Here is a 14,039-nt window from a genome sequence, read left to right on the forward strand (position 1 = left end):
CAATAAGAAGAGCTCCTCCTCCTTCATTAAAAAAGGACTCTTTGTGCGTTCTCAGGGTTTCTACGTTGACATGAGCTACTTTCAAAAAACCTTTATTCTTATTACTAAATTTAGATTTTAAACTATTAATCTTTTCTCTATTATGCAGTAATAATCCACAATCACTCGCAATATATTATTATATGGAAGAAAGACATCAATATTTTAGCACATAATATTGTCAAAAAAACACCATACTTACAACATGAAATTAAAACTAAGAAACAACTGATAAACTTATCATACCGAAGATAAACAAAACACAAAACTGAACTGTAAGACAAACACCATCATTTCAACTTTTCAAGGTCCTCTTCTCGCTTCACCTCAATTGCCGGATCTCCTTGATTTTTACGTAGGAAGATGCGTCCTCCGCTGACCCATACGAAAGTGTACTGTTTCTCACTGCGACACAGCCGCGCAGCTCGCAGCAACCTCCTCTTAGCCGGCGTCAGACTGTGGTTGATATAAATCACAGAAGAATTCCCCAGTAGAAAGCCAGTGTCCCTGGTGTTCAAGTTCCTCTTATCTCTTCTTTTTTGTATAAACATTTGAATATCAATATTTCGCACAAAGCGAACTACTATACTCCCTGGGTTTTCAGATGCTCCAAATCTCGTTCTTATTCGATAACATTTGTCAACCATATTTTGATCAAAGGGGAAACTGATAGCCATAGACACCTTTTCAACCATTTCCATCACATTTTCTTTCTCCACAAATGGTATACCCTGAATTTCAACGGTATTTTCCCTTAAAGCCTGTTCAAGAATGTCCATTTTAAAAGTCAAATCCGATACAATTTTCTTGAGATTTACATTTTCCTGTCTTATGAAGTCAATGTCCTTAGATAATTCAGTAATTGATTTAACCGCATCATCAATTTTTCGACCATTTTCAACAATCCAATCCGCATATTTTTCCATAGAATCCTTAAAATCAGCGTTTGTCTTTTTGACCTCGTTTCTGAATGAAACTATCTCATTCATTATTAAAGACAGTGATACGATATCACCAGATAAGGCCTGCCCCGCAGTTGAAAATAGCTTATCAGATATCGTTTCCTGCATTCCTGGGATATCCTGAGCACACGGCTGACATTGCCAGGTTGCTTTAACTTTACCATATTCTTCCCTTGATTTAAATTCAGTTATGCATTTCAAATGAAACGATAAAATTCATTACATTTAACACACACACATTTATACGCATTGTGTGAAAATCCTTTGTTACAAGTCTGGCAACTTAATTTCTTATTAGTCCATGTAGAGCTTGTGTCCGAATCAGTTTCTGAACCGCCTTTAACACTTTTGCTTTGAATCTTAGTACTTACAGATTTAACACCTACAGATCTAATAGGAGTATCGTCATCTTTCAACTGTTTTTTTAAATTGCACGAAACACATTTCCATCCAGAATTGGTATTCAATATATACTCATAGTCTTCGTCAGTAATTAGAAATTCCTTACCACTTTGTAAACAGCTTAGATGAAAAACAAGTGAACATTCAGTACACTTAAGTTTTTTTCTCGTCTTTGTCAATAACACTATTACACTGATAACACTTCATAATGACTGAATACAGTATAGAACAAGGCACAGAGCGAGAGAGAGAGAGAGAGAGAGAGAGAGAGAGAGAGACCAATTTTTTTATTTTACCTGCCCTGGTTTAGACCAAAGGTCCACTCTTCCACCGGGACAGGCACCAAAACATTACAACACAGAACATAGGTCGTGGTCTTACAAACTTTGACCTTACAAACATGATTTATACATTGTACAAGGAATACATTGTTAATTATAACGCAATACAAGTGTCCATGCTTTTACAATTGTGTGATTTTTCTACTGTAATTTTGGTGTGTTTAAAAGCTTTTTTTCCTCACTCTTAGAAGGATGAAAAATATATAATAAATTTCTTTGAAAAGTAGCTATTCAATTTTTACGAGTTATTATACAAATATGTACTAAGGATTCCATTAAAATTAGCTATTGAATATTACGAGTTATTATAAAAATATGTACTAAGGATTCAATTAAAAGTAGCTATTCAATATTACAAGTTATTATACAAATATGTACTAAGGATTCCATTAAAAGTAGCTATTCAATATTACAAGTTATTATAAAAATATGTACTAAGGATTCAATTAAAAGTAGCTATTCAATATTACAAGTTATTATACAAATATGTACTAAGGATTCCATTAAAATCTCACATAAACTTAGAAATACTTCAATTGGAGTAAAATTCATCAGTGCAATTTTTATAAAAAGCTTTCCTTTAATATATATTAAAGGTATTATACCTGGATACATTATACTATAAAAACACAAGAAATGCACCATCACTTTCTGTAACAAAAATCCTCAGTAAGAAGAACTTTTAACAAGATCGTTAAATATAAGGATCTGTAAGTACATTTCTACCTGTTAAAGTATATTTCAAGTTTAAATGACACTTTAGATAATTTACTTACCAAAATCTTCAGCTGCTAGCTAAAACAAAGGAGTTTTCGTTCTTTATTTCAATGAGTTACTCAAAATTAATATAAGTAAACCAATTTGTGCAACATTTCCTCTGCAGTGTTTTATTAGACCAAACTGCTCCCATAAATCTCAAATGAGCAGAAAACGTTTAAAAGATCTTTTTAATCGTGTGAAGGGTGGAATTTTTTATCTTAGTTTTTTTTCTTAATATCATTATATTTCTGACATCAAAATTGATAAAGATTACATACTGGAAAGCAGTTCATATAAACTAATAGCAATAGTTATTTTTGCCTAATTTAACAATTATTAAAAATTTTATTTTTACCTGTTGTTTTATTTAATACTGCTTTGTAGTATACATATTGTGTGATTTGTGTTATAAAAAGAACTTCTCTCTTATCGGTATGAATTTAAGAACGTTATTATCATCAGGCCACAGGGATGGACAGATTTCATAAATTTACATTGTGCTGGAAGTATATGTAACTGCCGTCTCCCGGGAAGTGGCCAGTGGCTCTGTGAAAATCGTGGAACAATCGTTGTATCCTGCACTTTACTTTCCCCCATCTTCCATTCGTTGCAAAATAGTATAAATATGTAACATCATTAATTGGAAGTTTGTTTAAGAAAAGATTTTTTCATGATATTTGCAATGGTTAGGTGATAGTTTAATCAGAACACTACGTTTCGAGATCGACTATCTGATCTTTTCCTCAGGTGGGTCATTAATCGAACACATAACTACAAACTAGATTAAAATAAGCAAATCATACTAAAGCGCTGGCATACGCATAAATCAGAATAAAAGCGACAATAAAAATAACATTTTGTGTTGTAACTCCGTAGATAAAAGCAAAGCAGTCAATATTAAAACCAATCTAAAGAATATATTTTATAACAGTCTGCACTGAACGACCACTGAAAATTGACTTCTACCTAAACAGATACCTACTAGCACTTGTCTCACTATGATTACTATGTGGTGTTATCAAGGTAGAAAGGTATAATATACAAGCAAAAACATCAGATGGTACGGTGAACTGACCATAATTATGTCTTGGCGGAATATAAAACAGCCTCATCATTCAGCCAACTTCAACACTTTATACCAATCTAAATCTCGCACTACTTGGTGTTATCAAAGTAAAAAGGACTAACGTACAAGCACTAACATCAGATTCTACGGTGAACTGACCATAATTATGTCTTGGCGGAATATAAAACAGCCTCATCATTCAGCCAACTTCAACACTTTATACCAATCTAAATCTCGCACTACTTGGTGTTATCAAAGTAAAAAGGACTAACGTACAAGCACTAACATCAGATTCTACGGTGAACTGACCATAATTATGTCTTGGCGGAATATAAAACAGTCTCATCATTCAGCCAACTTCAACACTTTATACCAATCTAAATCTCGCACTACTTGATGTTATCAAAGTAAAAAGGACTAACGTACAAGCACTAACATCAGATTCTACGGTGAACTGACCATAATTATGTCTTGGCGGAATATAAAACAGCCTCATCATTCAGCCAACTTCAACACTTTATACCAATCTAAATCTCGCACTACTTGGTGTTATCAAAGTAAAAAGGACTAACGTACAAGCACTAACATCAGATTCTACGGTGAACTGACCATAATTATGTCTTGGCGGAATATAAAACAGTCTCATCATTCAGCCAACTTCAACACTTTATACCAATCTAAATCTCGCACTACTTGGTGTTATCAAAGTAAAAAGGGCTAACGTACAAGCACTAACATCAGATTCTACGGTGAACTGACCATATGTCTTGGCGGAATATAAAACAGTCTCATCATTCAGCCAAATGCAACAGTTCATACCAATCTAAATGTCTCACTATGCGGTGATATCAAAGTAGAAAGGGCTAAAATAAGACCACTAATATCAGATTCTGCGGTTAACTGACCATATGTCTTGGCGGAATATAAAACAGCCTCACCATTCAGCTAAATCCAACAGTTTATACCATATCTACAGTACATGCCTCACTATGTGGTGTTATTGAATTTCAAGTGAAAAATAAAACACAAGCACATAAATAAGCTTCTTCTTTGAACTGACCATCCGTTTTGGCGGAATTTAAAACAGCCTCATCATTCAGCCTAATTTAACAGTTTTATACCAATCTAAATATCTCACTATGTGGTGTTATTGATAACAATTGAGGGATAAAACCAACGTATTATAGTTCGTTAAATAAAACACAATCACTGTGATTTATCCAACACAGTATGGATACATCAGCTGCTGCGTTGAGCTGACCATCGGTCTTGGAGGAATATAACACAACATCATTATTCAGCCAAATCCAATCGGTTATACCAAAACTACACGTCTCACTATGTGGTGTTATTAAAGTAGCAAGTGATGGATAAAACACAAGCACACACATTAGCTGCTGCGTTGAGCTGACCATCCGTCTTGGCGGAATATAAAACATACTCATCATTCAGCCAAATCCAACAGTTTATACCAATCTAAATATCTCACTATGCGATGTTATTGAAGTAGCAAGTGAGGGATAAAACATAAGCACATACATCAGCTGCTGCGTTAAACTGACCATCCTTCTTGGTAGATTATAATTATCATTACCATTCAGCCAAATTCAACAGGTTATACCAAATCTACATGTCTCACTATGTGGCAGTCGCGTAGTGAGGATTTTGGCGCCATGGAGCGACTCAGTCCCTGGCGCCCCTCCCCCAACTTTTTTACCTACATGATCAATCAGTGCCGACAGTTCACCTCACTACCGTAACAAACGTTTCTTGGCCATAATTTATCAGCAATGTAAGGCGTCTTTGACCAAACATCATGTTTTTTATAATAACTTACAGTCTACTATTCTGTATAAAGTTTTGTTACTTGTAAGAGACCTAGTTTACGTGTATAGCAATATGTATTTAAATCTCAATTCAATTCCATAGGGTTTGGAATGAAAGTACAAATTTCAATATATTTAATAAATATGTATTGAAAACCCTAGTTTAAATTTGAGTACATTATCTAAAACGTGAACATAGTAGTTAAGTAGTTACAAAACCAACTCGCATATTACTATCTTAACTAATCTTCTTTCGTGACTTCATGCTAGCAAACTGTGTTATTGTGTCGTCCAAGTTGATGTGCCTGGCTCTGCTGCGCTCTATAAATATGGTTGCTAAGGCACTCAGACGTTCTTGGGACATGGTGCTGCGAAGATAGTTCTTTATCAGTTTAAGTTTTGAAAATGATCTCTCTGCACTTGCAGTTGTAACAGGTAGTGTCAAAAAAATCAAAGAAGCATTCACAACATCTGGAAAGCTGGAACCAACTTGAGCACGCACTATTAAAGTATCTGCAAGATCCCTTATACTTTTGTGTTTTTCCACGTGACTTAAAAAAAAACAAGTTTTTAGCCTTACAAGCTGTGGACCTAAGTTAAGGGAGACGTCATATTGGTAGTTTAATATCAAAATTTTGCTTGATTCTAAGATTTCTTCATCACTTGCTCCAACTAAAAAAAAGAAGGCTTCAGACATTGGAAACTACTAGTAATGTGAGTAATAGCCTCAAAACGCTCTGTCAGCTGTGTTGTGATTATGTCAAGGCTACGGTTGAACACCTCAACCCGAAAAACGTTTCTCATTGTCTTTAATAGGGTCATCAACTTGCACTTCATCAAACATTATTGCCTTCTTTTTTGTTCTTGAGTCAGTGAAATGTGGTACAACTTTCCATTGCAAACATAGCTTAGTTGCATCTGCTTTAACTGTTTGCCACTCATTCCTAAGTTTGTTAATTTTTGTTTTGAGATTTAAGAGCATTTTGTTCCAAGTCTTCCAGCGTGTTCCAGCCGCCCACCTGTCACCCCCGCCCTGGAGCGGTTGCTCCACTCGCTCCTCTGTCGCTACGCCACTGCTATGTGGTGTTATTGATGTAGCAAGTGAACACTCCTCAGCAAAATTTAAAAGAGATTTTAAAATCGTAAACATTAAAATGCTCAACAGATTCCTCCTAAGAAAATTTTGGTAATTTGTGGATGCTTTGAAAACGTAGAGGAAGCGTTCACTGCATTCAATGACTGCTTTAATTACTACTTAAATATCACTTGACCATATAGAATGATAAAGGAGCGATCTCATGAAAAGATTGATACCTGGATTACTCAGGATATTCTCTACTTAAGAGAAAGGCTTAAATTTTACCATTCAATTGATTTAAAATCTAACTACGAAAATTGCAAACATTTTTGAGGAACATTTAAACAAAATTATCGCAAGGAAATAAAAGCCGCTAAAGCATGGGATGTAGAACAAAATTTGGAAAACACAGAAAACTTTTCAAAAAGTGCGTGAAATAATAAAAAGCGTTATATCACAAACAAACTACTCAAAACAGTAAAATTCGAAACTAAAAATTGACGGTAAATTAACAGACGACCCCTTTATAGTAACTATATTCAATGATTTTTTCTCGACTGTGGCTGTACCAAGCACATCTTTCAGTTGTGACAGCCCTATCGAAAATTTTGTAGTGAGACCGGTCTCTTCCATGGTTCTGTTTCCTGTGGGGGAGGTGGAGGTGGCAGTCGTCTTGAGAGACCTCAAGCCGAAGAAGTCCAGCGACATCAACAGAATGTGAGTGTGGCTGATCAAGCGTTGCTTCAAGCACATCTTGACACCACTTACTAAATTGATAAATCTGTCCTTCGCCCAAGGCGTTTTACCTTCAGCTTTGAAGATTGCAAGAGTGGTTCCGATATTTAAAAAGGATGATCCTTGTATCGCAATTAATTATCGTCCTGTTTCCATTCTTCCAGTCATGAGCAAAATTTTCGAAAACGTTTTCGTTAGAAGGCTTGATGGTTTTCTTGAACGGTTTGAAATTCTTAACCCTGACCTGTACGGATTCAGGAAAAACAAATTGACTATTGATCCTTTAACAAAACTCATTGACTGTGTGTTTGTGTTTTTGGTGGCTTAGAGAGGCGAGAACAAGTACTCAGCATATTTCTCGACCTTTCAAAGGCCATTGATTGAGTGCATCATGAGACACTGTTACATCAGTTGTGGACATATGGTGTTCGAGGTCAGCCGCATAAATGGCTTTCGTCATACCTCAGTGTCAGCGAGCAGTGTGTGCAGATTGCGAACACCCTGTCAGACAAGGTAAAACTGCAGTACGGTGTTCCCCAGGGTTCAATTTTGGAACTTTTTTCTCATTTACGTCAACAGATTGAATTCATCAATTCAGAATGGAGAGGTGATTCAATATGCGGACGATACGACTCTCTGCATCAGATCAAATACAAAACAAGATCTTGAGATCAAAGCCTTTATTGAACTAAACGTATGCATTGAGCACTTTTCAAATATAAATCTGAAAACTAACTATGCCAAAACTATCGTAATCAAATTTTGTCTCCGACAAGAAGAAGAATAAAGACCAATTGTGATATCGGATGAAGCTATCATAGATGATGCCGAATCCACTAAGTTTCTGGGGATGTACCTGGACCGGGGACTGACCTGGAGCGATCACATTTATTTGCTCAAATGTTGCCTCAGGCAATTATTTATGACGCAATCTAGCAAAATTATGCTCTTTGCATGTACTAAAACAGCCTACTTTGGTATAGTACTTCCACATTTGACCTACGGTTTGAGACTATGGGGCAGCTGTTCTAAATACACATTTGATTATCTGAGTATTTAGAACACAAAAGAAGGCTGTTAGAATAATTTCTAAATTAAAATCTAGAGAGTCGTGTAAAATTGCCTTCCCATGATTGGATTGAGTGAACTGCTCCATAGCTTGGATTTTTTACCTTACTCAGCCTCTATATTCTCGATGTCACCCTGTACTACCGATTCAAATGTGAACTCGGTGTGTGTGTTGTCGTGGTTGGTTCACGGACTTACACCAACCAGTAAGAGACCAGAGGCAGGAACAACTTCAGAACTGAACAGCATAGAACGGTTATATTCGAACACTTGCCATCGTAAGTGGGTGTAAAGATAATCAATAAGTTCCATGGAGATCTCAAACGAATTAATAAACCCTAAAAATTCAAATCTCGATTAAGACACTTTTTGTTGTCAAAAGCATTTTACTCCGTTAATGGGTTTACGATTTGCCGCTGGGATGAAAATTAGCACTTTATTATTATTCTATTTCTTCTTTTCTGATATCCAAACACATGCAAAATACAATATATTGTTAGGTTCACATATTATTATATGGAATTGACTGTGCCTATGATAACAAAAGATGGGGTTAGTTTAAAGATTCTTTAATCAATATTATGATAGATGACGCTTGCATTACAATTTTGTTAATTGTTTGACTGAAATAAAGAATTATTATTATTATTGTTAGAGGCAAATAATTATTGTGTGAACTCGTAGTTAAATTTCTACAATATTACTCCAGTCATTCAATATTTGGAATTATGACTTATTCTCGATTCGAATACAATAAATAAGAATAAATAATCTAGATTGCTTTGCATTATAAACCTTTTTACAGAAAGTAGTTTAGTTTGGTAGAAATAGTTGCATAACCACCCTGAGGCGGCTCCAGGAATTTGATATGTATATATATATATATATATATATACATATTATGTTAGTTTGCTTATTTAAACGCTTATGTGACAGATACGGCCAAATACCAAATAATTGAATCGGAAAAGTAAGCGCTCTAAACACACACACACACACACACACACACACACACACACACACACACACACACACACACACACACACACACACACACACACACACACACACACACACACACATATACATACAAATAATTTAATGGCCGGGAGTTCAGGGGTTGGAAAAATGTGTAAGGTTTGTAATCCAAATGGCGAGTTTAGGGCCTTCCTGAGGTAAAATTTAGATTTCTGATGTTTTTGAAAAATAGCTATAATTGTAAACATTTTTTAAAAACGAGGATTTGTTCATTAGTTTTATATTATTCATATTAGTATTTTCTACGTCGTATTCTCAATGTGGTAGTACTACTTGGATCAAAAGAAAAACATATCACTAAACAAGTATAAGTAAAAATAACAATTGTACTACCTAGGTAGGAAGAAAATACTTCCCTTGTCGCTTGATACACAGCTTTTAAAAAAAGTAACAACAGAAATGAATTCAGTTTTTGTTTTTATTTGACTCCCTTGTATTTGAAAACTCACCTTTTGTTACATTGGTGTGGTACATGTAAGTGTTTATTACCGGTTACTATCTTCTTCTTGAAAGAAAATATTTCCAGCGGTAAAACACGTGACGATTGAAAAGAATAAATAACTTCAAGGAGCCCAATCGTTTCATCGATGCGACGCTGCGAATATTTTTCACAACATCTACAAGGACCAAGGTCAGCCTGTATGCTTGGCAATGGATGTATTGGCATTGGTTTTTGGTTAGCTGTCGAATCAGAGCTTGTAGGCCAATAAATTCACCAGACATGAAACTGGCTCCATCAAATGATTGGTTAACATAGTTTTCAATGTTAAGTTGCAAATGTATTAAAAACTCTCTAATTTTGATAGCCAAGTACAGTGCATTTAGTTCTAGCACTTGAACAAACCTAATAAATCGTTCTTTTACTTTAGAATCGTGAATAGTATATATCCAATAGACACTAGTCTGCTCGCAGTGACCCTCATCACGAGCCTAATCAATTAATTATTATACTGTAATCATTGCTACCTACTTTTATTTCAGAAATAATTTGATCAGTAAATTACAGTAGCCTGCATAATATCATTTTGTATCATTTGTGATGTATATGTTGAATTTATGGCCAACTTTTAAAATTTTTGTCTGAGGTTACATTTCCAATGCAGAGAAGGCTTAGCCGTTCTTTGAAATTGCCTTTGTTTAGTTTGTTAAAATACCTTTGTTAAATATTTTAGTTGTATTATTACTTTCGAAATCAGCTTCTCTGTCTGACTCACTAGAGTCACTATTTTCTGTAAAATTTGTGTAATATTTTAGCTTAGTTCGCGGTGCCCACGCAATGCAATGTTTAAATTCTGCAAAATATAATTCTTCTAATAACTGACTGAAGGGCGTCTCTATTTTTTGTATTTCTTTGGCAAGTTCATAGTTAATTTTATAGTTACCACACCAGTATTTTTGGAAGATTTCCATCCATGGTGTTTAGATAAACATGCTTTGTGGACATTGGAACTTTAATGTCTTATCACCACACTTCCTAAATGTTTCAAATCATTGCAACCAGTTTTACCTAACACATCTTCAAATAATTGTCCCTGTTTAGGAAAATGTCTACAGACAAAGAAAAAAACCGAATCATTTTGCAATTGAATATTCTACCCAAGGTCATCTTTCGTACCACGACCTCTAAAATGATCTTTGTTTCCAACTAATGTTGCGGCGTGGAACTTTACTACTGGGCTGTTTGGGCCCATTGTCACAACTTAAACTTCAATCAAGAAAGGCTACATGACTATTTACCATTTGGGTTTTAGAGGTACAAGGCAGATCCAATTTTATTTTTTTACTCTTTTGTTGCTCAAATTTTTCAGAAATGCTACTGAGTTTAGGCCTGCCGTCGTCATATTATATGTCTGTTTGAACTGATTTATTATAGAGGATTTTTTCTTTTACGCAAATATTTGTCCATATTAATTGGGTGTGGTACATAAATAAATAAATTCTACAATTCTGACGTCCTAAAAGTGTCCACTATTCAATATTACTAGTTGTAAGTTCTCAGTGACTTTCATTTTATATTATTTGTAATTTACACTCTTTGTTGCAATAACACTTTTAAGTGTAGTTTATCCTTAGCCACAATGAAAACTTAGCAGTTCACAAGATGCTTATAACATAAAATAAATGGTTAACCTGCATAGATTATAACTTTTTTCTTGAGTTGCTCTGAATATAAACAAAACAAAACAAGTTTTTCGGGAATAATTATTGTTGATTACGTCATGTTCTTAAAAATCTGGTTGGACACGGGCCCATCTGACCCACCCGCTAAAGCCACCACTGTAACCACCCTAATATGTTCTCTTGTGAGAAATTGAGCCCAGTTATCGAAGAGCAGAATTATTCCTCACTCTTTCTAAATGTTCTAAAGAAACATTTTTCGGACGAAATGCATCATTCGATTTAGTTATTAAAAAGTATTTATAATATATATATATATATATATATATATATATATATATATATATATATATATATATATATATAGGAGAGTCCGCTGGTATCGGACATACGGTGGTATCGGACAGTTTGTGATTCTCATAATTGCCGCGTGAGTTCAGCACTTGTCAATAGTGTTGTGCATTCCTCTAGAGGAGGAACCAGTCTGCTCGCCATCTGGCTTGGTCTTGGATGGTTTCTGTTCGGTGTCTGTGAGTTATTTCATTTTAAGTGTAAGTGAGGTCAGTGGGCGCTGTATCGAGTTAACTTTACACATCTGTACCACTTACGAATGTAAGTATATCTTCTATCACATATATTAATTACAACTATTGTCTATTACTTATTCAAACTACAAGTAGCTTAAAGATCTATTTTAAGCAAGGTTAGGTATATCGTCGTTTTTTGTAACCATGCCATTCTGGTGGTATCGGACACACTATATTCCGGTGGTATCGGACACTAAAACGTTTTCTTGATAATGCCAATACATCTTATGTATCATTTCACAGGTGCAATGGGGAAGATACGGGGTAAGTGGACTGAAGAAAGCATGAAAGCTGCTGTGCAGAGCGTGTTAAAGGGAGAAAAATCAATTAGAGAGTCTAGTCAAAGATACTGTGTTCCCAAAAGTTCTTTGTCAGATAGACTCAAAAACTTAAAACGTGGACAGGAAGCCGTACTAAAACCTAATACAGATAATAAAGGTAATTTTCAGCGTACTTTTAATGAAGAACAAGAGCGTATGTTGTATGAACATTGTAAAAAATTAGATGCCCAGCTCATGCCACTTAACAGAACTGAATTTATGAAACTTGCGTATCAGTTTGCCGAAGTTTTAAAAGTCAAGCATCGTTTCAACAAATCTACAAAAATGGCAGGGAAAGCATTTTATTACGATTTTATGACTAAATATGAAGAGTTAAGCTTAAGAACAGCTCAATCTACAAGCTTACAACGTGCTGCAGGTTTTAACAAGGAACAAGTGTCAAGATTTTTTGACAAGCTAACTGAATTGATGACTAAATATACTTTCCCACCATCCAGAATATTTAACGCCGACGAAACTGGCATTTCTGTTGTACATACAAACAGGCTTAAAGTTATTTCGTCTAAAGGAAAAAAACAAGTAGGTAAATTGACAACTGCGGAAAGAGGTCGGAATGTCACAATATTACTGTGTATCAATGCAGCTGGCGATCAATTTATTCCCCCATTATTTGTATTGCCAAGACAAAGAATTGATGTTGAGCTTAAGAAGGATGCTCCACTAGGTAGTATTTTTGATGGACAACCAAATGGCTGGTTAACTAAGGATGGGTTCTTGAAATGGTTAACCTTATTTCAGGAACGAGTCAAATCAGATGAGAAAAGTCCTGTCCTGTTAATTGTAGATGGCCATGGTAGCCACAAAGATTTAGATGTCATTGTATTTGCTAAAGAACATCATATTCACATGATTAGCCTTCCTCCACACACATCACACAAACTGCAACCGTTAGACAGGGCCATCATGAAGCCTTTCAAAAATGCATATAACGAAGTATGTTCTTTGTGGATGAGAAGGTATCCTTTGATGAAAATAGCTCTCAAAGACATTGCTGGCTTAGTAAATGAAGCGTTCTTGAAAATATGCCGAATGGAACTGGCAAAATCAGGGTTTGCCTGTACAGGAATAAGTCCATTAAACCCTAACATATTTACCGATCTGGATTTTCAGGCTTCATTGTTCTCTCAGATGGATACGGATAGCCAACCAGAGAATGCTTCCGGACCAGAAACATCAAAATCCTTGTGCCAACCCGAACAGTCTAGTTTTCTAGATTTAAGTGTTCCTGGCACATCAGCCAAGTCACCCAATGTCTTGGAAGCTATCTCACCTCTCCCCAGCAGCTCAAATTCAAAGTTTAAGATTAGAAAAGGAAGAGCTGAAAAAAGTGAAATTCTTACCTCAACACCTTACAAGTCTCAAATTGAAACACGCCGAGCATTAGTCGAAGAAAAAAGATGCAAGCAGAAGAGAGGAAAAGGAAAAGGGAAGAAAAAATTATTTTAAACGATAAAAACAAAAAAGGAAAACGACTACTGATCGGAAGAAATATTGTAAAGAAAGGTAGAGTTCTTGAAGAAACGCCAAAAGTTGTGTCAACCAAGCGAACTTTAAATTTTGATGGGGTCTCTAGGAACGAAAACAGAAACAGTGACACAAACTGCATTATTTGTGGTGAAAATTTCAATGAAGACTGGATTCAGTGCAGTACTTGCAAAGGATGGGCTCACGAAAACTGC

General features: G+C 35.3%; 1 protein-coding gene across 1 annotated transcript; it reads right to left on the reverse strand.

Moving 5' to 3' along the window:
* Positions 1-329: 329 nt before the first annotated feature.
* On the reverse strand, positions 330-818 carry LOC124363337. Its single transcript, XM_046818586.1, has one exon. The coding sequence runs from the start codon at positions 816-818 to the stop codon at positions 330-332; it is 489 nt and encodes a 162-aa protein (XP_046674542.1).
* Between the last annotated feature and the right edge of the window lie 13,221 nt (positions 819-14,039).

Source organism: Homalodisca vitripennis, chromosome 5 (assembly GCF_021130785.1).
Source record: "Homalodisca vitripennis isolate AUS2020 chromosome 5, UT_GWSS_2.1, whole genome shotgun sequence".
Lineage (NCBI taxonomy): Eukaryota > Metazoa > Arthropoda > Insecta > Hemiptera > Cicadellidae > Homalodisca > Homalodisca vitripennis.